The sequence below is a fragment of the Dermacentor silvarum genome, chromosome 6 (assembly GCF_013339745.2).
Source record: "Dermacentor silvarum isolate Dsil-2018 chromosome 6, BIME_Dsil_1.4, whole genome shotgun sequence".
In the NCBI taxonomy this organism is placed as follows: domain Eukaryota; kingdom Metazoa; phylum Arthropoda; class Arachnida; order Ixodida; family Ixodidae; genus Dermacentor; species Dermacentor silvarum.
Window position 1 is genome coordinate 161626068 of NC_051159.1, and position 25103 is coordinate 161651170.

Sequence of the window (25103 nt, forward strand, 5' to 3'; positions counted from 1 at the left end):
TGACCACCCATCATTAATATGGGATGAAAGATGGTGAGTGTTATTAGGAAAGATACAATTCCTGATTTGAAAGGACAATGCAATTCTGGGCATCGTAAACACATTGCAAACCTGCACGCTTAATTAAAGAACTTGGTAGCACTGGGGTAAAAACTACGTGGTGGTATGGAGCACCGAAAGCAATAACTAACTTCCTCATAGACCTCTTCTTTTACTAAATTTCCTCGTGGCACCATCTGATCAAACAAAGCAATATTAGCAATACTTAAGTCTTCTATCTCTTATCTGTGTACATTTCCGCTGCGCGTCTCATAATGTGTGTACAAACATAGAAGACATGGTTGGGGGTGGTGTACAGTTCATGTGAAGATAGCTGGGAGCGTAATTTATTGTAGGGACACAATTGCGCCTACAGGATAGGGGCAAATCTTACCCGCCACACACAGGGATAAAAGGAGCACAATTCTTTAAAGAGACCATAGCGAAAATTGAGAAGCAATAAAATTATTCTTGAACGTTTGGTATACAGGGTGAACAGGGCAGTTACGAACGCAAGAAATGTATATCGGTCAGAGAAGCGAGCACTGTCCCAGGAAAAGGAGGGAATTCTCGGGTTCACTCAAATAGAAGACACCCGCCCACACCCGCCACACACACACACACACACACACACACACACACACACACACACACACACACACACACACACACACACACACACACACACACACACACCTGTCCCGACGGAGACAGCAATCATTGCCATATGTGCCAAACAGTTCCGTCATTAGTAAGTCGACAAGAGGCTATCTGAGGACAGAGAAAGGGCGAGGAAAGCCAGCTCTGCAAGACTAACCCCTTCTGTAGGACCCTCACCACCATCCTAACCTTTTTCGCGTGTACATAGTTTGAATCAAGCGCCCTGGTCGCAGCTTGCGTTCTAGGGTCGAGAGCATAGTCGAGAATGTGGGCAAGCCACCTCGGCGCGAGCGCCGGCTAGCGTCGTTTAATGGAAGTACGCATCGACGAGGTATGTAGGCGAAAGGAGCGCTGGCGACTACGACGACTGTGTGGGGAGCCTTTACGCAACGACTGCGTACGACTGCGGTCGTCGCAGCGACCTCTCGGGGCTTATCGGAAAACGAAGTAGGCAGTTTTTTGAAGAGGACGCTAGAGGCGGCACTTTTGATAACTCTAAATGCGAGGCAAGCGTCGCTTTTCCACGGTGCTTCCTTGAAGAAAGCCATGGACGCTTGGCGCTAATCAATTTTGGGAAGCATCATCTCATAGGAAGAACTGGAAGGCAACGCCACTGCCAGCGCACTCCTCTGTCCCTGTATAGGGCTGTGGCACCTAACGTAGCTTACTTCAGGTAGCATTCTTAAAGCTGTATGCACTCCGCGCTTACTTCTGTGCTCAGAAAACTCGTGCGTGTAATTAGGTGTCTCTGCCGCTGTTTACTTGTCTCTGTCTTCTGTCATGTACTATACTCAAAAGAATGAAAATTGGAGAAATATATTTCGGTAAATTACCTCTTAAAGAGCGAGAAGAGTCCGTACTGGGTACCGACCATGAATTTGTGGGTCAGGAAGTCCCACAGAGTAAAATATTTTTTGGCGGCTACGAGACTAAGACCCCGATTCTTTGGGTTTGCTTTGCGGAAGACTACTCCACAGCGCCATTGAAATGCGTGTGCGTCTGCAAATTTTATTCCTTTCCATGTCGTACCATGCAAAGGGGTAGCACCGCCTCGTTAAGTTCGATGCTGGTTGCAACAGGAATTTTTAAAATAAAAATGAACCGAATGTTTTCTCATCCTGGAAATTGGCAATATTATTCTGAACGACACCCAGCAGCGGTCAGACAGCGCGCTGCGGGTCCGGTCTCCTCGTTGTCGCAATGCGCTGGCTCCTCGCTTCTGGGTGACGTAAGCAGGACGTCGCCTCGAGGGGCGCGACTTTGCGCTCGCTGCCACCTTCCAGTTTCGGTTTCGAGCGCTCCTATAGCCGAATTTCGTTTTGCCACAGTTCCGCGGGTAATCGAACTTTTCCATATCCAAAAGTTGATATCGCTTTTACGGCGAGCTCGCTTCAATTTGCAAATTACAATGACCCTGCTGAAACTAGAGGTATAAAAGTTAATTATTGTATTTTTGTTAATTAGCGACTAACTGCCCTTATCACCCGTCACCCCGTGGTCGCCACCACTGACGGCATGTCTCCGAAGGAACTGCCCTTTTATTTCAAGACGGCTATTTTTAAATATTACTTAAGGTCTTCGTAGAAATACCCGGTATAAGGCTGTTATCTGGTACTTACGATCTGGTATCTAGGGCTCTTTTCCAATATCTACGATAACCTTCGTATATCTATCCACAAATATACCTGCCGAGACACCAACCAACCGACCAGCAGCAGCCACGACCAACCCGAACGGGTGAAGAATGCTTTCCTTTGAAACACACAGATAACGTTTGCTCCTAGAAGAGCGGTGGCCTTCTCAATGCGGTGCGATTACTCATAACATGTGCTATGGCCTTGGCAGGCAACCACCATAATTCGGCGTCGCCCAATCTAAGATCGTCAGCCAAGATGAAAATGGCTTGCAAAAATGGCTAAATGGTCCATCGTATCGCGCGGTCCTCTCGCATACGGCAAGTCAATTTAGACTCCCTGATATGAGACGTGCAATACTTTGCCTCATCTCCTCATAAGCCTCGAGGTTATCTCTGTAAATTAAAGATGTTTTCACCACCGCCACTTACTGTCCCAAACGTGCTTACCAGGCGATTAGAAAACGCATAGGTTTTGGCGGTAAGCGATATTCACGAAGCGTTAGGCTGCATTGTGACACTATACGACAAGACTCCCAGCTTTAGTGCAGAAAGTTGATCTGCATGCAGTACTGATTTTCACGTCAGTTATTAATGAACCAATCAATCAAAATTAATGAAAACACGCTACGCGTAATCTAAAATAGATCTTGAGTACGACATGACGTAGTTGTGGGACCTATCGCATGACATGCAATATTTAGCCATATATCTTCCACCCAGCCTGAGTCTGGTTATTAATACGAAAGTATTATATGGCTCATGAGGCGGAAAATCCGGCGCAATCGTCATTGGCGTGACCACACGATTCTCCAGGAAGTCAAGGCAGCACAAGTGAGCCAATCGAGGCAGTTGATGACGTCAATTAAGGCAAGGTTAGTTAAGGCAAAGTTAGTTTAGGCAGACTGAATTAAAGCAGAGTGAATTAAGGCGAAGTTAATTAAGCCGATGTTAATTAGGGCAGGCTTAATTAAGATAGAGTTCATTAAAGCACTCGAACCCACGACCATTGGTGGGAGTCGTACCAACGATATTATTTGTTAATTAAGGCGAAGTTAATTAAGACATAGTTAATTAAAGCAGAGTTAATTAAGGCACTCGAACCCACGACCTTTGGGGAGAGTAGAACCCACGACCAGGGGTGTTAATTAAGGCGAAGTTAATTAGGTACATGTTTAATTAAGGATATAGTTCATTACGCCATTCGAACCCACGACCTCCGGTGTCAATTATGGCGAAGTTAATTGAGGCACAGGTAATTAAGTAAAGTTAATTAAGGCACTCTAACCCACGACCTTTGGTGGGAGTCGAATCCTCGAACTATGGTGGTCGCAATGCTTTCACATTCATCCACGTAGGAATAACTAAGTGTCCCTCGAATTATTTTTTTTTCACGCATTGGAAAACGTGTAATCGCAAAGGCACAAACTATTTTATCTGGATTGGCTCGAGCTTGTGCAGTCCGTAAGTACAATGACACTGAACAGCTAGAAGACATGATGTTCGTGAGGTTACCTTGGCAATGCCATGATGTCCTCTATTCATGAACTGTATGGTTTGTGGTAATTTTGCCTTGTTGATTTATTTAACGAGTAGTTTGACTATAAACGATAAAAGCTTGTCTCTGCGCAATATGATAACGACTACATACCCACTCGTGAGCATTGTCTCTCAGCTGACTGTGTTTGCTTTGGCTCTTCAGCATCAGCTTCTTTCGGTTTACTTTGGCTAGATTTTACCACGGCGATAGTGCCTTTTCTTCAGCACAAGGTCTGCCAATAAGGTCTCGGTGATACCAAGTTATCCTCAACAGAGGCTGTCAGCAGTTGCGCTCTGGTATCGCCTGTTCGACACCAAGCCATGGAGGTCGCGCTAAAAATGAGATGCACACACACACACACACACACACACACACACACACACACACACACACACACACACACACACACACACACACACACACACACACATATATATATATATATATATATATATATATATATATATATATATATATATATATATATATATTCGGCTGCCACCGGTGGTACGTTAGCTTTTCGTCCACTTTCATTTCACTTTTTCTTCTTCATTAGTTTTCGTATTTCAATTTTAACCAGGGCTAAGTTCCCCGGTACTTTCATCGGCTTCATTGTCTCTTGGTTATATATATACAGTGAAATCTCGTTGATACGATTATGCATACTACGTTTCTTGGGATAATACGTTTCTTTTTCTTTTCCTGATACTTCGATTTGGCTGGATAATACATTGGACATTACGATTTTCGGATGATCCGCTTTATTTTCCGGTTCACGTGAAGATTGTATCTACAAGATTCCATTGTATATACCGTAATGCATCTATAGCGCGGCCTGGATTTTCTGGATTTCACTTGCAACCGCAGCTCATTTCCCAGTGCTTTCCTTGGGTTCATTGTCCGTTGGCTTTATATGATCATGATTAACAAAAAACCAAGCCCCTCGGTTTCCCTTGTTTTTTTTTTATATATATATATAATCAGCCTATTTTTTTATTTCCACTGCAGGACAAAGGCCTCTCTCAGCGATCTTCAATGACCCATGTCTCGCGCTAGCTGATTCCAACGCAATATATATATTATAGGGTTATATGTGCCAATACCACGATATATGATTATCAGGCATGCCGCAGTGGGGGACCAGGCATTAATTTTGACCCCCTGGGCTTATTTAACGTGCATCCAATGCAATGTACACGGGCGTTCTTGCATTTCGCCTCCAGAGGAATGCGGCTGGAGACGAGGGCGCGGAATTCGATCCCGCGCCCTCGGACTTCACAGCCCAACGCCAAAGCCACTACGTCACCACGGCGGTTAGGCCGCACTTAGACGGTAGAAAAATGCCCAATTGTTCGGGGAGAAAGATATCTGTGTTCCTAAAGTTAATGAACAGGGCCGGCTTCTCATAGCCAGAACTGTGACGTAAAGCCCTATTAGCAATCAGCAGCAACCTTGATATAGAATCGTCATACCCTGCGAAAGTCCGGTGCGGCATTTCATTGTCGTAAGTACAGCTCGCGAAGTTCGTTCGTCGCAGTTCAATCTGACGAAAGCTCCTCAGTCGAGCGACCGTGACAATGACCGTCGAAGCAATCTCTCTCGCCGTGCAAGGGCGCTGTGCGCACCTGGCCGATAGCAGACAGCGTTTAAAAACAGGCTATGTGCGTGCCCTCTGTATTATTATTTTTTCCCCTCTCGTTTTCACGATGCACGCCAGGAGACTTTCACTGGCTCCTCTGGATTCAGGTCATGCGTACTGACTAGGGAACGCGAGAGCCAATCTCTGAGTGGAGCGTGTATATATAGGAACTAACCTAGATAGCGACCTTTTCTTTTTTTCGGCCAGTCGCCGCTCGCACTGACGGCCGAAACGCGCGCGGCGCCCTTGAATGGAGCGGGTGGAATGCACCTTTCTGTCTAGAAGACCACAGGTGAGCATCGATGTATTCGTTGTATACGATGCGTATCTAGCTTAAACGGAACATTGCTTTACCGTCAACAATGCAGTGACGTAGCAGACCGACGATGAAGTCCGAGTTTCCCGCGCGAAACGGAGTTGGGATCACGGCGCAAGCGCAGAGATCTTGACAACAGCTCCGCGCATCTGTACGCCGTGGCACCGAGCCCACGCACGACACTGCAACAGTTTACAATAGCTATCCTTCCAAAGCATAAGGATAACTGCGTAGGATTAGATTCACGCGCGCAAAGAAAGGAGGCGTGGGCCTGATTCTCGAAGCACTTCACGAGCTAGCTACTCAGAGACAGTACATTGTTTGCTACTATTACTGACCTGCACTGATGCTCGCGTTCTGCAGTCATAAATTCACAACAAGCTGTAAAAGTTTTTTTTTAGAGATTTGTTAGCACTGACCTTGAACAATCGCTATTTGAACCTGTACAATATTTTGTTGCCTGTAATTCTTGTTTTCACTTTACCAACAATGCAGACGCATACGAAAAAAATGTTTGCCCAGCTATTGTACGTGGAAGCCGCGCACAGTTTTCGAGAAATCAGCCATTTTATATATCACATAAATGATACACTAAATTTGACTGTTTTTTAAGTTGTATTTTTTTTTACTTCAGGGTTGCCAGGCGAAATGGGCAAATCAGTTCTCATCTGTCTCCTCCTATGCCCACTCTCCGTGCTCTGCGTGCGACGGGAGCAGCCATCGAGCGACGCGTTGGCCTACACAAAGTCGGGCGTTCTACGCGGCAGCACGCAGATGGTCATGGGAAAACCCGTAGACACCTTCTTCGGCATACCATTCGCACAGCCACCAGTAGGGGACCTGCGTTTCAAGAAACCCGTCCCGGTCAAACCTTGGGGCGGAATTCGAAACGCAACCCGGCTTCCGCCGCCGTGCGTGCAAATAGAGCTCGAGCTTCCCATGACCTGGACCAAGAGCAAACAGCCCGCGTCCGAGGATTGTCTATACCTGAACGTGTGGGCGCCGCCATGCTCCCAGGAGGACTGCAACTGCTCGCTCAAGAACATCCTCGTCAACGTGTACGGAGGCGGCTACAGCGTGGGCTCGAGCGACTGGGACATCTACGACGGCGCTGCACTGGCGTCCATCGGAGACGTCGTCTACGCCAACATGAACTACAGAGTCGGTGCTTTCGGCTTCCTCAACGGCAAGGTTCCAGAGGCTCCTGGGAATCAGGGGCTTTTCGACACCCTTCTGGCCATAAAGTGGATCAAGGAGAACGCCGTGGCGTTCGGCGGCAATCCCGACAAGATCACGCTGTTCGGCGAAAGCGCCGGAGCGGTGACCGTTGGCTACTTCCTGGTGTCTCCCCTGGCCAGGGGCATCGTCAACCGGGTCATCATGCAGAGCGGCAGCCCGTACTGGAGAATTGGCGACAACACTGACAGCGGACCTCAGAAGCTCCTCGACGTGGCGAAGAAAGTCGGTTGCGCCGACGCCGCCGTGGACTTCCGCCGGAATCACGAGAGCGTCATGCACTGCATGCGAACCAAAGTTTCCGCAGAGGCGATCCTCGAAGCCGGTCGTCAGATGTACGGCAAGAAGCACTCGAGCGCTTTCTTCCCGAGCTACGGTGACGAGTTCCTACCCCAGGACCCCGTGAAGAGCTTCGAAAGCGGCGACTTCGATCATAAGACACCCGTGTTGTTGGGCACCAACCAGGACGAAGGTTCTGTCTTCCTCACCACGATCCTTCCAGAGATCTTCCCCCCCGACGGCGTCGTCGAGTTGTCGAAGGACGAAGCCGGATTCTACCTCATCTTGATGTTTCAGTATCTCATGGGCAAGACGACCACTGAAGTGAGAGATTTCTACTTCAAACACATGCACAATCCCAACACCTCCGCCGTACTCACGGCAGCGTCGGACGCCGTGGGTGACTACGCCTTCACGTGCCCTGTGAACTACTTCGCCAAGGCCGTGTCTCGTAGAGGCGGCGATGTCTATTACTACTATTATACGCACCGTTCAGCCCGCACCAACAGGTCGGAGTGGATGGGAGTGGCCCACTTCGAGGAGTTTCCGTTTGTCGTCGGCCTCCCGTTTTGGTGCGACCTCCACTACCCCGAGGAAGAGATACGGTTCAGCCGGCGTGTGATGGACATCTGGGTAACATTCGCCAAAAACGGGTGAGGACTTCAATGCTTTTCAATGACAAACTAAAGCTTGATTCGTGAGAGCTTGTCTCACATGGAGTAGGCGTTGCATTGTGGTTCGTTTTAGTGGTTTTCAAGCAATCTTACTCATATATAGCATGGCAGACTTCCCGGCCTGGGAAAAAATTTTGCTACGTTCGAATGCCTTGCACAAAATTTAGCAAGTGAGTATATTACTCCTGTACGACTGTTCTCAATACGAAACGCTTCCATAGTCAGCATTAGCCTGCCAAGTTTTTATGAGGCCTCGTAGTACATCTATACTTTGTAGTTAATCACGAAAAGTCGTCGTTCACTCTATTCAGACGAGAAACGGCTCCTAGACCCTTGCTTGGCAGCAAAGCTTACCGTCAAACATTCAATTTAGAGACTAGCACTTCAGCAAGTTATTCATGCGTCGACGTTTTATTTTATTGAATAGAAACAGCACAGATGAATAGCTGAAAGGTAACAATATGTGCTCCAAATCGGGTCACAGTCACATCAGTATAGACAAATTCGCAGCGACAAAAAAAAATAATTGAAAAAATAAAACGAAAGAAAACAGACAAGGAAAACTCAGAGCTCGGACAAAAAAGCACAAAGCTTCATTTTCATTCACCGGGACCCCCCCGCCCCCCCTTTCTTATCGTTTCCCAGAATGCTTTCCTTGAAGGACAAAGGTCGTCCACAGGTAAAAATATCATTTCTGTGCCAATACGCCTCCTCCGCACTGGCGAACCATCCTTCTTTTCCACCACAGTGCAACCTCTCATTCGGTGTTTTGCATGCTGCCCTGTTGTTCCTTGTGTGTCCTTGCCTTCAACGCTAAATATTTCAAGCTATCAATCCTGAACAACTCACCCAGCTTTATGTCGTTCTAAATGAAAACCGATTAACACATATGTAACAAAAACGACCTTCGTGATCTCTTCGAATGCGAAACACCATGCGCCTTTTGAGATGGTTATAAGTTCTTGATTTAATGCTTTATTACGGTGCAGCACAGAAATGTGCTGCAGTAATATATATATATATATATATATATATATATATATATATATATATATATATATATAGCACTGCGCTCAAAGGCGTCATCTTGGCGACGCACTTGAGAGGTTGCTACGCATGTTTTCACTGTTTAGCGTTCACGAACACAACATAAGATGATCAATCCAGCTTGCCCAGTACTTTGCCTTAGCAGGAGGCACACCCGTATTGCTGGCGTATGTATGACCACATCACCACCAGAACGTTATAATTACGGTGACTTATTCAGCGGTACATGGAAAATGAGGCTATTAGCTGGTGCAGCTGTAAGGGCTTTGTAGCCAACAGTAAAGAAGCCTTTATATCAATGTTGTTCCCGCCGTTGGTATCATGCACATGTTACAATTGCAGGAGCTAATGCTACTGGCGCCTGAGAGAATGCGTGAGGAATGTCTGGATTTTTGTGGACGACGCAAGACGCGTCCTGTGTGCACCATGCCTGTCTCCGCTATGTATCGGAGGATGATGAATTTGTTGTTTTTTGTGCCAATACAGTGTCACGGACAGGTAGCGGGGGTTCATGACGTATTAAAGGTACTCCGGCGATGAAGAGAAAAGAGACAGAAAGAAGTAAAGGAAAGGCAGGCAGTTCAACCAGACGCACGTCCGGTTTTCTACACTATATGCAAAGGAAAGATGACTAGGCAATGAAAAGAAAGAAAGAAAGAAAGAAAGAAAGAAAGAAGAAAGAAAGAAAGAAAGAAAGAAAGAAAGAAAGAAAGAAAGAAAGAAAGAAAGAAAGAAAGAAAGAAAGAAAGAAAGAAAAACACTGCGGGTGGCGCTCCGTCCGGAGGTGCACATCAAATCTACAGCAATTCACTGAGGTCCATATAATAATTGCTGTCTTTTTTTACGCCATGTTATTAAGTATTGCCTGTGGCAGATAGCACAATTGCAAACATTGAGCTAAATTACTCGATGAAGCGGTCATTACTTCTACGAGAAATGGAAATGCCTAATTGAATAATTAACACAGTTACATTAATTAACTTCTTAATTACTTTACGGCACTTATCTTAAGCTACGAACTTTAGCTGTTGAGTTCGCAGGGTGTATCAACTTAAGACGACTTCTCGGGACTACGCCAGTTTCGAGATACTAATTTTCGAAGTGTCCGACGAAATGAATTGGCGTTTCAGTTACTTTTCTGCTTCAGTGAAACAGCGTTTTCTTTAAAAAAAGTAAGACGCACAACCGTGCATTTTTACCACAAGTTTGACGGCGCATATCTCGCATCTTTCCAAGTCGAATGCCTTGCAAGCTCACCAGTTACAATTCGTAAATTGAGATATGTGCCGCAAATTAATTAATTAAAATGTAATTATTGTGATTACGTTAATTCTTCGATTACACATTTTGATTTTTCTAGCAGTAATTTAGCTCAAGAGTTAGAATTTGCCATCTGCCACAGGCAGCCTTTAAAAATCTGGTGCAGCTAAAAAAAGTACCCTACAAATGGTAAAAACTCGCGCATCACCAACAAAACTGAAAGCGCCATCCCCTGCCCCCCCCCCCCTTTTTTTTGTTTTCCAAAGAAAAAATGAACAAATAATACAAATACAAATCTGTAGAACACGATAAAGTGCCACGACCGACATTTATACGTAATTTATTAGCAAATAAGTTCCAGTCATGAGGCAGCACTCGTGTCCTGTCGTCCTCCCTCTGTGTCCAGTTTCTTTTGTTTGCGCTGTAGATAAATATGCATGCAATTGTACGGACTCGCCCAGTCAGCTGCGGTTCGTCTGTCTTCTTTCCAATCCAGATGATTTAACGCGTTGTGGAGTAGAGGGCGCTGGTTGGGGTTAGCGTAAACAGACCATGCAGAGGAAATTCTCGATAGGTTCCTCATACTCGCAGCTGTCGCAGACTAATAACTCTTCGTGAATGCTACACACAGCCACAACCGATGCAATAACGTTGCATCACAGCGGAGGAGGAAGCCTCGTGGTATCTGGGGCGTCATGAAAGCGCTGAAAGTTCGTATACGCGACAGTTGGCGAGTCGGATAGAGTTCCAGTCAGCTATAGCTTACGGGCCAATGACCCGAGTTTTCTTGCAGCGTACGTTCTAGAGACCTACAGATTGTCCGAGTATAGCGTTGTGAAGGTGAGCAAAGTGTGAAGTGATTGAAAACAACAAGCACTTTTATTCTGATTAGGTTAAGTTACTGTTAATCTCCATTGATTCTATATCACTCATTTAGCTTTTAGCCTTTTCTTTCCTTCCACTTAGGCCCACATTTTCATCAATCTCATACAGCGAGTCGGGGCCATGGCTTGGAAGCAGACAAACAAACAATGATTGGCTTTTTTTGTTTATTTATATTTTAGAGGATACAGTGCGATGGTGGAGTTGTTGTGGCGTTGCGCTGTTGAGCACAAGGCTGCGGATGCGACCTCGGCCGCGGCGACCGCATTCCGGTGGGGGTCTTGCACAACAATTATCGGGTACCGTGCATTAACTGAACGTTAAAGAGTCCCGGGTGGTCAGCAGCAATCCGAAGCCCTCCACTGCGGAGTCCATCGAAACCCACTGCATGGTTTCGAGACGTTAAACCCCATAATTTAATATTCCTTGACGCTCGAGCGCCTTCGTATTGCTCGTGGAAAGAACACCCACAGGGGCGTTGCATTAAAGAACAACGCAACTCTTACGTACTCATTCGATTCTGGTAATACACAAATGGTTGCAATAGGCTTTGCCACTGTAAAACAATGCTCCACAACACAGCGCGCCTTTATAAACTCAGAGAACGCGTAGGGCGAAGATGCGCGCACCAATCGAACTCGCGCATCGCTTTCCGTTGGGTTAGTTGCCTGCGTGAGGTCTGCATGCTCCAACCCCGCAAAGCACTTTCGACCTTGTGACGGACTCTTCTTTATCTCTACGTTCAGCAGCAGTGGAAACGGTCAGAATATTGACTAGATATAGAAAAGCAGGAATGTCAAGGAGGTTAACGAGATGATAATTTCCGGTTCGCTACCCTGGACTCAGGTGGGGAACAATATGGAAATTAGAGTAAAATGCATGGCGTCAGGGTTGACGTCACTGGCGTTGCAGTTTGTGCGTGAAATTCAAAATGCGAAGTTTCGCCGTCACTATCTCTTTAATTTTAATCCCTTTTCACTGAAATAAATGCAAATACCGATTTTAAAGAATATTCTATTAATCACAAATCACTCATTTTCATATTTAATGGGACGCCCTTATAAGGATTTCATGGCAGGGATGAAAAACACTAAAGGTGGGTAGTGTTGACGGCGTTGTGCGAGTTCGCTGAGTTCGTGACGGTTTCCCAGTGACGGCGATGCGCCATAGTTCACAAGGAATTAATGAAGGAGCTCCGACGCTGCATATTTAATGCCGCCTTGACGCCGCAACAAAGGGCTCCACGCGTGTGTGTGGTAGGTGGCGGACATCGTTAAAAAATTTTAGTAGGGCAAACAACTGAATGCAGTCTTTGGCTCACATAACTGCCGCAGCAGTAATCACTATACTTCGATCATTATTTATATTTGGATTGAACGCTATGTTTCGCTTGTAAACGTGTATATGCGAACCTATAGTGAAAGTGTAGGTTGTTGCTGTTATAATATTGCTGACACACTTCTTCAACAGAAAAAGGAAGCGATTTTCCGGGTTGAAGATGTACACCTTTTACGCCAGCCATCAAAAATGCATATACACATATCCAGCCAGCATTGACGTATAAGCGCATCGCTTCTATAGCAAGCGACGATGATGATGAAAATGACTGATACATTTCTTTACTCTCAAGCCTCTTTGTGGTAACGCGTTCCTGCTAAATTAATAAGCTGTTTTTTTTTTTGTGGGTGTGTGTTCTGCTATGTGTATAAGTATGAGACCGAACAGTAATATTCTCTTTCCCTAAATTGGTGCTTCGAGTCAAGCTCATTGCTCGACAAAGAACCCCAGTTACTTGTGTCTTGCGCTAGCAGCGTCCACCACGTGTCTGCGAATTCCCTCATCTCATCGCTCGATCTAATCAGCGGCAAGCCACCACTGTGTTTATCTTTTATCTTGTTCACGTCTATACTCGATCCCCTTGATTTCAGTTATATTACCAACAGCTCGCCTACGCTCTCTAAACCGTCGGTTGTTAAAGGGCCCACAGGTTTCTTCAAGCTCGTTTCCTGTACTCTGCAGCCTTTGGTACCCCAGGGCGTAAGCTCAGATTGCCTAGCTGATTGCGGCTTTCAGGTAATTATATAGGCACACGAGTAGGTTCTAAGCAGTTGCCCATGTTACAAGTATCGCAAATGAGGAAAAAGCTAACACCGCCTTCTAACGATTGCGCAAGTACGGCAGGTCAAAGTGAACGCAAGCGCCAATGTGGGGTCCTCGAGTACGCGTGTTTTGTAAACCTTCCTGGAGGAGATTATGACATGGGCTAGAGGCCATCCGCGTGAACGCTACGCGTGCCTAGGCGTCGATGACACGTGCAGTATATGCGACCGATCGCCTCCCATCTCCGGGCCTCCACTCTTACAACGCCTCGCCCGATACTTTTCCGTTCGATGTGTCGCATTGCCAGGTGACGCAAACAGAAAGCGTGTACGTCGTCTCGTGAGCGAGAGTTTCGACACGTAGCGAATTTGTAAGACCCGCTTGGCCGAGTGGGCGATCTCATTTTTTCCCCGTTTCCGACGCTTCGTGAAATCCTTGCAAGGCGTATCTCTACACGGATATAACGCAATGTTTGTTTTTTCAACGATTGCGGTATTGGCCAGGCAGCGAAAAGAGCAAGAACTGGATATCTTAAGAGATAATCAACTGAAGTACTGCGTCTGTTGTCCTATAGTATTTTTAATTATTATTTTATTGATTTATTTGTGTGTGTTTATGTGTGCGCGCGTGCGTGTGTTCTAGGAGACCAGCGCTGAAGCTTCGCGTGTGGCTTAACGGCTATGATGTTGTGCTGCTAAGCACGATGTCGCGGCATCAAATCCCGGCCGCGGCGGCCGCATTTCTACGGGGGCGAAATGCAACAACGCCCTTGTCCCGTGCATGGGGGGCACGTTAAAGATCCTCTGGTGGTCAAAAGTAATCCGGAGTCCCCCACTACGGCCTGACTCATAATCAAATCGCGGTTTTGGCACGTAAAACCCCGGAATTCAATTCAATTGAACCTTCGCCTACCCAGAGAAGCGCCGTAACACGTAGCGCAGCAAGCAAAGGAGGCAGTTTTCAGTAGCACGTGCTTCAACTTGGCGTACGCACATTCACTGCTCATTTTGAGGCACTTTTGAGTCCAGCTTCTGAACATGATTGGGCACAGTCGCGCTAGAACGTAGGAGCGCTTGCGCTCCTCAGAACGCTCATGACCTTGGACGGAGCATGGCTGGACGCATCGAGCGCGCATGTAAGCAAACGTTGATGCAGGCACGCGCCTTTTATCGCTCAAAATGTCGCGGTATTTTCGCAGACTCCCTACCAGTAGTGCGGCGTTAGCATATTTTAATCGCGCACTCAGACTGTCTTAGCGCCTTCTAGCAAACGCTGGGTCCCCACGTAAGGTTCGAAGTGGGCCCAATGCGACACTTTACTTCAATACGGCCGGTGTTGAGGACCATAGACAACCAGCCATTGAAATGTTACGGGTTACACGACCCCATCCTACAGGAAGCGAAGCAGCAGATAATGCTGTCTCGGATGATTGACATTAACCTTAAAGATATCAAGATCTTTAAAAAAAAAGACGAGAAAAGGGGGGAGGAAGACACCCCAACACATCACACAGTCACACGCAGAGTACGTCTCGTCCCGTGGTTGACAAGCATTCGAACGCAGTTTTGTGAGCCTCATATCGAGTTGAAGGACGAACAAACAAGATATTGTTACATTAAGCTCAGTTCGAGCAAGATTCAGTTGATGGAACTTTCTCAGCAGCACACATCGAAAACTTTGGAATCTTGGACATCCTAACAGCAAGGGCTCAATCATTTCGCTGTAGTCTACACAAGCAAGGCAAGAATGGCTCGGTACACGTCCTTGTCGGTGACGGCGATTTGCGACATTAACACACCCAATGCATAACTCGAGCCGTAGAGACCTGCTGCGGTGAGTTAAAGCGCGGTCATAGATTGGTGTGAGGTACAATCCCTTGGCTACACGTTCATCCGGGTGTGAGCGCTATAGGCTGGGGCGTATAAACACTCTAGCGTCGTCTAATTTGCATTGAATTTATTCGAGTCAACTGAAGAAGTCATGTCATACTTGTCATAGAAGAAAGGTAAATGATGAAGGTAGGTGAACAAAAAAAATTCCTGGTGATTTGTTTTTTTTTTTTTTTTTTTTTTTGCTAGAAGCTTGTGGTAATTGGTGTGCCAGCCTAATGAGAGGTGCAGAGCGATTCATTAATGGGGGGCTGGAGATGTTTGTCTCACCATAAACCTGGCACGCTAATTCAGATGATGAGTTCCATGGGTGAAATGAGCCACTCATGCATACATAGTATACACGCACCATAGTTCACATATCACCAAATTCCAACACATTCGTTTGATCTGCATAATTTCATGCATGTGTCATCGAATCTTTCAGATGTGCTCGTGGCGACGAGGTAAATTTGAGAACGTGTTTTGTGCGCGCGTCGTAACAAGCAACTAAAGCACCCACCACGGTAGCCCAGTGGCTACGGCGTTGTGATGCTGAGTTCGATGTCGTGAGTTCGATTCCCATGCCGTAGCGGCCGCATTTCGATGGGGGATAAATGCAATAACAGTCGTGTACGTAGATTTAACTGCACGTTAAGGAACCCCGGGTGTTCAAAGTTAATCCGGATCCACTCTCCACGGCGTGCCTTATAATCAGATCACGTTTTTTTTTTTTTTTTTTTTTTTTTCACGTAAAGTTCCAGAATTATCTTTCTTATTTTTCCCCAAAGCAACAAGGGCGTCTAGTTTAGTCCAGTTCAGTCTCCTGGAGGAAGACTATAGAAGAGCACCTTCATTGGCGCCCGAAGCACTAGCCGGGCTATTTCAACGTCCAAGAACACGGTGCAACTCAGAAGGGCTGCCAGGTAAATTGGATTTTGAAATAGGACTGGTGGCCAAAAAAAAAAAAAAACCGGTGGAGGATCACATGATATGTTATAGCACACATTGCACATGACACAGTATACATCGATCGCGTCAATCGCCAACCTAAGGAGCACGACGACTAAAACATGTGCTAACGGTGACGTGAGCTATATCACGAATAGCGTAAATAAATAGGACATGGAACCATGCAAAAATTATTCTAGGTTAAAAATATAAACAAGACGAGAGCAGTCACTAAGGAACTTCGGAGTGAATGATATTACCGGGCAACTATTACATTGTCTTTGAATATCACAGGTTGTATATCACGCTGTATGTGTGTAGCTCTCATCTGGCGTTGTTATAGGTTGTCATACGTCTTGTTGTGTACATATGTACTTAATTTATGCGCGTGCTGTCCGACTCTTTTGTACACATTCACTTATTTACAGAATGTGTATGTGTCATAGATACTCTTTTTTTTTACTTTCTTCTGTAAGTAGAACCTTGCAAATGTTCGTGCTATTTGACGGTCGCCTGTGTTTATGCCTTTTTGGTGCTTTTAGATTTGCTTGCCCTGAGAAAAGGAGTAGCTGGTGCCAATAATGGTGCTAGTCTCTTCTTTAATTTGATATTAATTATAAATACATTAATGCAAAGAAGAGAAATAAACACAAGGGACACGCAATTGCCAAATTTGTGCCTGACTTTATTGCAAGCGAAAGTAGCAAAGCTGGCACACTGTTTAGAAAGAGGTATAGATGGTGATCGGTCATCTAAATCTCTTCTTGTAACTGACCATGTTTGCGCTGTGGGCTTGCTGGTTCATTATTTCAAAACGAGTTATAAAGGGAAAAAAATTAAAAGCACCTTGAGAACACAAGAAGACACAGTGGACACTTCCAAATGTGACAAATTTTACATTGTGTATCCAGTCTGTCATTCTTGTGTGTGTGTCCTGTCTCGTGGTTTATTGCGCTGTAATTCGTATTGACATGGTTTTGTGATTGAACTGCGATAGAATTGTAAGTCGCGTTGGCTTACGAATTTTACCAAGAGGTATAAGCGGGAAAACCAGGCAAGAACGCTTCTACTTTATTATACATATTCGCTGACGTTCAGTTAGTACATGCCCCTCGAAGTGTTTTTTTTTTTTTTTTTTACGCATCATTGATGGTGGACAGCAACCAAATTCTTTATTGTGATTTCAACTTTAGAAGACAAAACGAAGCGAAAAAGAAGAAACTGTATGACTGTCTAACGTGATTCTTTTTCTTTTCTCTCCCTCTTTGTAATTTTTCTGCAGGAGTCCCCCAAGAGTGAACGGTACTGATTGGCCGAAGTACACAGAGGAGGCCCCGTACTACATGGAACTCAACCCGAAGCACTTCCACGTGGGCCGCGGGGTGCACGAGCACAGCTGCCGGTACTGGAGAAAGCACATCGTTCGAGACGCTTTATGAAAACGAAGGAAACGAGAGCCGCTTTTCATGCTCTCTATATGCAGAGTGTTAATTAGTTTCTATATAAAGTTTCTATATAAAGCACGTTTTGCACTTGTATGAACCATCTTGCAATATGTACACGTATATATAGGGCTCTATCGCAGGAAGCGGGGTGTTCTACGAATTAATCCAAAAGAACTAAACTGCAGAAGCTGAGGAACAAGGTTATTCAAGGGTGTACTTAACACCCCTAACCACCATACATACCACGCTAAGGTATGTATATGCTTTAGAGGTCTACAAGAGCCTAGACGTCTCTATAACTCTAGATCAGATCCACCCATTTGACGACAGCGCCACTAAACGCCCTGGCGCCCGGTCCGGTCTCGAGAGCTTTAAGCTGACGTTTTCGGCACAGAGTATCTACCGCCTGATTCTACGGACATGTTCTGCCGACAGTTGAGGCATTGCGAAACTATGTGGTTCATACAGGGTTAGTCTCACTCTGTCTCGCAAACGCCAGCATCCAATAATAAACAACTTGACGGCAGGGGTAGACTATACGACATATACAAATGTGCAAACATACCATGGCTTAAGTGCCCGGGCACATCGCTCAAGTTGAGAAAGACAGCTGCAAACGAAACCTGGAAATGAAAATCCTCTATGTCTACCCACCGTTCCGAATCGCTCAACCTTGTACTTGATTCTTTTTTTCACTTACGCATGCAACGCTCATTCTATTTCCCCATAGGTTTTTAAGTAATGTTCATCTTTCTATAAGGGCCTTCTTTACGACCGCAACCGAATTCACTCGTGTCATTCTTTGTAAAAGCAGCAGCAGCTAGCACTTTCATATCCGCCTCTCCAGAGTCATTACCGCCTCCTTGGCGCACGTTTCACTTGGTCATATATAAGGCACACTCCCCCCGAGGACAGCTTCAATATTCAAGCAAAACCCTTCATGTCGCTTCGTTTACTTTTTGATATTTCCACTCAGCACGCGATGCTTGCGCAACACAGGTTATAAAGCTGCCTGTTGGCGTTCGTCTCGAAGAAGCAACAAGGATGTAACTGCCTATATATAGCACCACAACAACGTATAGGACAAGTACATTTTTACGCTAATATAGCAAGCGCGGCATGGGTGTCTTACTCTTCTAACTTGATGGCCTCGCTGCACAAAAGGATATCAAGAAAGTAACAGTGTCATCAAGTTTGTACCGTATTTTCTCGTGGAATACTCCTATTTCTTTTTTCGGTGTCTTGGCAGGAAATGGGTTGTATACATCAGTCAAGCTTGTGGCAATATCCTGATACACGGGATGTCCCAGTAAACATGGACCGATTATTTTAAAAAGATGACACTTTTTATGCAAACAAAGCCAACTTTTGTGCTTCAATGCATAAACCGATGTTCTGTTAAAAAAAAAGCAACTCAATCGCCAATGCATTTCTCCGCGAAGTTCTGGAATCTCTCTAAACTGGTGTGATCCCGAGAATTCGTTCCAAGTGAATCCGCCTTGCGAACTCCACGGCTAGAATTTGTAAACTGCAGTATGGGCCATAAGGTAATTAGTTAAAAACTGAATTAGTGATTTTTTGTTAATCAGTCGATTATGCATTTCATTTTTTTGTGCAAGTAATGTCCGCATCTTTGAGTAGACCAGCTCGTGAAATAGAATTGTGCTATCTGCCACAGCAAACATTAAAAATGTTTGAAAGTGTTCGCTGCAGCACCCTGTATGTACTTAGTTGGTGCAAAATGATTCATCTATTTAAATATATATATCCATATTATCTGGGACACCCTGCATGGTGTCCAGTGGCTTTTAGACGGAATATACAACCACTATACCGTACAGCATGAAAACTGATATTAAATATCTTTCGTCACTATCGCCGGACACTATCTTCCAAGTAGGTGCAATGTCCTTTACGCAAAACTTTACGACGGTAACTGTCTTGGACTATTCTGCGCCCTGACGTATTCATTCACACATCTTGCCATTAAACTATGACCAACATTCCGCGAAGGTGGTGTTAACATAAAATAATACACAGAAGAGAGAAAGCGCAGTGTAGATTTACAGGGATGCCTTCCTCTCACTAAATCGTCGCTGCCGTGGTAACCGTCGTTGGGTCAGCTGTTTTTAAATTAACTTGATGGGCTAGTCGCTGCTCAGGCGGACTAGTTGAGTTAGCTTATGGGTAGTTGGTTATCTCTCTAAAATAAGCTCATATTATTTTGGGGTATCTCAAAAATTACCTTCACTGACAGGCTCGTAAACCTTTCTTCTCAGTTTAGAGCTCCAGTGTACCGGCTGGGGGGCTTGCGTATGGGAGGCCCTTAGGCGAGCAAATGCGGTATCTTGGCCTCTCACATTTCCTTTTTCGCTCTCGCCCTTTCACACGCCCAGTGTCTCTATCTAGTCTCGCCAGAGACGCAACGCTCATCGCGGCGCAGGAAGGGCCTTGCATGCGAGCGCGAGCTAGACAATGAGAACCAACCATCGCGTCTGATAGTAGACATAGCGAGATGCTTGGTCGTAGCGAAAACTCTGAACGCAAACAGAGGCTCATTCAGGCTGCGTCCGTTGTTTGCGAGAAGGCTGCGAACGGAACGACCTCCAACTTCTCCTTTCTTTCGGCGTGGATGTTTGTCGGCGTGCGAACACTATCTCTCTGCTTTGAGTTCTCTCGTTCTTGGCGTTTGGTTGTGCAAACGCCAAGTAAAGCTTTCCCCCACGGTCAGTTCCAAGACGATCAAGCCTCCAAGGTGGATAACTCTAAGCACCATGGTCAGAAGTTGGAAACTTAGACGGCTACGTTGTTTGCTGGTTAGACGTAACTATTATTTACATAATTAAGACCACACCTTTTGACCAATGTCGCCTGAGGTGGAAATGGCAAGAGCAGGTTGGAAGGTTACCTGTGCGCCAGAGAGCGTCAGTTCTTGAGAGAAAAAAAAACTTAGTCGAGTAAGTTTCGCATCAGGGCGAAGGAATGAATGCGATAGCAACATGTTACAATATTACACGTAGTGCAAGACTTGTAGCTTTAGTCGCAGCATGAATTGCAGTAAACGTAAGCAAAGTAAAAACGAGCTGTTGTGCTAGGGGTCCTCTGTTTGATTCCTGCCATAGGACAATTTTATTTATGTTTATTAATTAAAGCCAACGTCTTTATTAGCGACTTTACCACCACTCTTCCGTATCGGGTATGTTTCGAACTTCATTCCTGGGCCGATCCCGGAGGTAGTGCACAGCCGCGCCAATAAAATTACATCATTTTAAGGTTTAAACTTCTGTTATTGTTTCGCACTTTTAATATTTAATTCTGAGAAGATTTAACATAAAAGGCTGGCGCTGTCGATGTTCTGTTTCATGACATTTGTTTGTGGGCTGCCATTCTCAAAATTCTGAGGAATAATTTTGTCAAGTATTTTTAAGACCTGGTATCAGCAACTTTAGTGATAGAATGGTATTGCAATATAAGCCGCATATACTGCATGTAATATAGCATGGCGTGGCATATAGCATACATATACCTAAATATATTCGGAACCTCACGGCGACACGGACGGCAAAAATTGGCTTCGAGTGTCCATATGATTGCTTTCGCAATAAAATGAAAAGCGTTTGCTTGGAATAAGCGTGTTAACTTGCCGAATTACGCGCATGAATGGACATCAAAGGCATCTAATGATGAAACACCGGTTTATAATTGCATATCTTTATACAGTGGCAGATGTACGCTGTTCTCAAACTGTACGCAGAAATATGCATCACGAAAAAAAAAAAAACGTGGTTGAGGACCACTTCAAGAAAATACGCAAAGTGGCCCCGATTACGCCAGTAGTTGCCTGGAGACGATAAGTACAGTGCTAATGGCGCGATGATGACGATGGCATCATGAAGATTATCGCAGCAAGTACTGGTGATCGAATTGTGTATTGTAAAGGAAAACATTTATCCGTTTGGCGACTTCTTTCAGCTATAGACGTAGTCCCCTCAATAGGTAACAACAACAACACACACACAAACAAACAACGATGATGACGACGACAGCAAACGATTCATAGGTGCAGCGTGAGAAATATGAAGCAGACAAACTACGCGGGAACCCAAACCGTGCCGCATACTCATTACGGTAGAAGTGGTTAGCATTCAAAGGTAAGACGAATGTTCTCCTTACTCGAGTCGCTTTGCAGTCAGCAAGCTGGTCAAGCGCCTGTTGGAAAATTACCCCGTGCCTTTTCTTTGCCGTGGATTCCGCCTATTTCAGCCACCTACCTGAGACCTTGCACGTGGACCATAGACGAGCAAAATAAACGAGGTTACGACGTCCTTCCTTGCGGTGCGCACTACATTTCCCAGGCATTATACGCTGCAAGACAAACAGCGCAATTCACGTCGGCGGTTCCCAATTGCGAGCGCGCCACCTCCTGCTTGGTAGCGGTTTACTCAAGCTGTGGTTGTAGCCGTCTTTGCTATAAGCCGTTGTCGTGGTCAGTAATGCCCAGCTGTTCGTGATGACAAGAAATCTCATTGTATATCCATAAACGGCACTAGCAAAATTAACAGCACAGAATGAGACTTTCCCAATGTTCTCCTCGATAATAAATCGGAAATTCAGACACAAAATTAAAACATCTACCGCCTGAACTTTCTTTCAATTCAAGAGTTACAAAATACCATTTTATGCTGAACCTTCCAAACTGTCGTTCTAGCTTACTGTCAGCAACTGAGGAAAGATTACTGTTAATTACCTCACCTTTCCCACTTCTCCTGTATCGTAGCTGCCCCATACACTACGCTTTGTGGTGAACTTCAAGTTTCAATGTATTTCTTACAAATAAAAGCTGACGTAGCGAGAGAGCATGGTTATAGTCGTTTCAGAAGGAATGCCAGCCATTACCAGGTGATACGAGCACAACCCTTCTCCTAGAGATTTGTGAAGCAACAACCAATCGAATTAAATAAAGTAGACGCAATAGTAATCGCCACATGAAATCACCTTTGGTCTATGGATGTAAATCCTTCACCATTACAGCATAAAGAAAATAAAACTACTGATCCGACAAAATTTAGCAATGCATAGTGGTCCTAAAGTGAAGAAACAGCAGGGGAACACAAACACATTTCGCTCGCAGCTGTTTTCCCTGAATAATATTTGCGCTGCAATCTGTTTCGCTATTACAATTGGCCAACGTTTTGTTCGAATAGCTCTTCCGTATGCATAGACCAGGGTTCGTTATACAGCTCATGTTGCTTTTCTTTTTTTTTTTCTGAAGGAGTACGGGGGGGGGGGGGGGGGGGGGGTGATAGAGTCAATAAGTTGGCGAGGTTTCACATGTCGAACGAACACTGGGGCTATGCGACAATATTAGGAAGGGGACAGATGGTTAATTTGTAGCATCCCGGATTCTTCAACGTGAAGAAGGGTAAAAAGAAGGACACCGACCAATAAAAATACAAGAAAAGACGTGTCGGCTCCCCTGACGGGAGCCTTGTTCACAATTGTTGTGAACAAGAATCCCATCAGGGGGAGCTGAAACGTCTTTTGTTGTATTTTTATTGGTTGATGTCCTTCTTTTTACCATTCTTCATGATGCCTCCCGACCAAACGGGCTTCCGTCAAAACCTCGACTTCATTCTTCAGCGTGCACGTAAATCACAGTACACGACCGTTTTTACGTCGTGCCCTAATCGGCATGCGGTGGCAAACGCCGGGCACTGAACCCGCAACCTTGTGCTTAGTAGCAGGATGCCACAGGCACGGAGCCAGCGCCGCTCGTAACGGTTTCTCTAAGCACCTGACACTCATCACAAAAAGCAAATGTGACACCTTGGTTCAGGTGTGAAGCATGAAGGGAGTGTAGAAAATAAAAAAAAATAAAAACGAAACGTCACAAGGTAGATTTTTCTGGCCCATGGTTGCGTCTACGCCGTGCTTATTCTCTGAAGGGGCGGTACTTTCTTTTTTGTTACGGCCTGATCGACGCGTCACGCCCCTCTGCACCCTTACACTCTCTTTAAAAGCAGAGTGCATGTCTGTGCGGACACCGCCAAGTCAAGAAGCTGTTAACCCTGCCCCAATTAACTACTTTCTTTCTTCATTTTTTTTTTCTGTAAGAGAACCTTGCCGGTAGCGTGCTGTCGATTCCATCGTACCGGTCGATACAGCACAATGCTCAGATAGAACACCGTCAAGGGCAACCGGCTCCCTGGTACCGATAGGCAAGATGAAAATGCGCGGAGGGTCTCCGTCGTCAGACAAGAAGCGCTTGTTTTATTCAGACCCTTCTCTTTGCTCTCTCTCTCTCTTCTCGCATCCACCGACAGAACTGCAGAGGCAAATACCAGGCGGTTCGTCAAAAACACTCACCGCTTCAGCTCTCCTCTCGATTGGATCAACAAGGACGAAACGAGAACTATCTGCACGAGATTTCTGATGCGCATACAAACACAAAAAAAGTATGTATGTCGACAAAGAAGTGTTGCCGCTATGAATACCCAAATCTCACAACTGTCTATGAAAAAAGTGGGTCGCTCTGATACTCACTGGCAGTTTTATTTCACTGAAGCTGTGAGCAGTTATTTACACAATAATGTAAGAGGCAGTATCAAGCATCGCTTTCAGGTGAAGTGTTTCAACAGACGCACTCGCTCTTTAGAAGTTAACAACGAGCCGTTGCACTGCTGACGAATGTGGCACCCCAGATGGATAAACAGCGTCTGTCATTTATGCGCCTTTTTGCTTCGCCTGCGGAAAGTGCTGCATATCTCTGGTTGGGGAGCTTTGAGTGCTGCTAGCTTGACGGGTATTCCTTCCAATACATTCGATGTTTGATCTTTGCAGCTTGCAATTGTTAAAATTAAACTACTAGAGATGTGTCTCCGTTGTTCGGAGTAAGTCTCGGGGTTCGGGGTAACAGTGCATTGAGGCTGCATGGACGGGGCGTTTAGTCTCGTCGTAGTATAGCATTTACTCTATCGGTCTTTCCTGTTTGTTTTTTAGGGGCGAAGCTCCTTATAGCGGCACCCGTTCCGTCCCCGTCGTCGTAGTAGTAGTGTGTAACCAGTAGTGTGTAACCAGTCTGAGAAAAATGAGAAAAAAAAATTCCGAAGTTGTGTCCGTAGCGCGGAATCGAACCAAGGACCCCTCGCTTCCGAGCGCGCGGCGTTAGCCCACTACGCCACGAACCGGACATGGACACACGCACCACGATGGCAATAAATACCCAACATTAACGAAAGGCCGCGTTTCTAGCGCGTTTCTAACGCATTTGTGCTAGCGCGTTACGGCCCGTGTAAGAAGCTGGTGTAAGACGCTGTGGCCTCTCCGCCTTACCTTGAACGCGTTTCGAACGCGCTGCCCAAAGCGGTGGCAAGTCAAGTTCAAGTCGAGGAGCGTTTATGAATACGGGGGGTATACTCTCTCAGCAGTCATGTGATGGCGTCGGCAAACGCGGTGCACGTTCCGGCATGTGTAAATGGCTGCGTAAGACTACAGTGTACTAGTACACTGTAGTAAGACGCTGTGGCCGCTCCCC

At 45.6% G+C, this 25103-nt stretch overlaps 1 protein-coding gene across 1 annotated transcript in view; it reads left to right on the forward strand.

Moving 5' to 3' along the window:
• The first annotated feature begins 5719 nt into the window (after positions 1-5719).
• Positions 5720-25103, forward strand: part of LOC119456998 (uncharacterized) — a 46661-nt gene continuing 27277 nt past the window's right edge. Inside the window, exons 1-3 of the mRNA XM_037718819.2 lie at positions 5720-5803; positions 6462-7995; positions 17407-17560. Coding sequence (XP_037574747.1) covers positions 6476-7995; positions 17407-17560 — 1674 coding nt within the window. The 5' untranslated portion in view covers positions 5720-5803; positions 6462-6475. The remainder of the gene's footprint in view (positions 5804-6461; positions 7996-17406; positions 17561-25103) is intronic.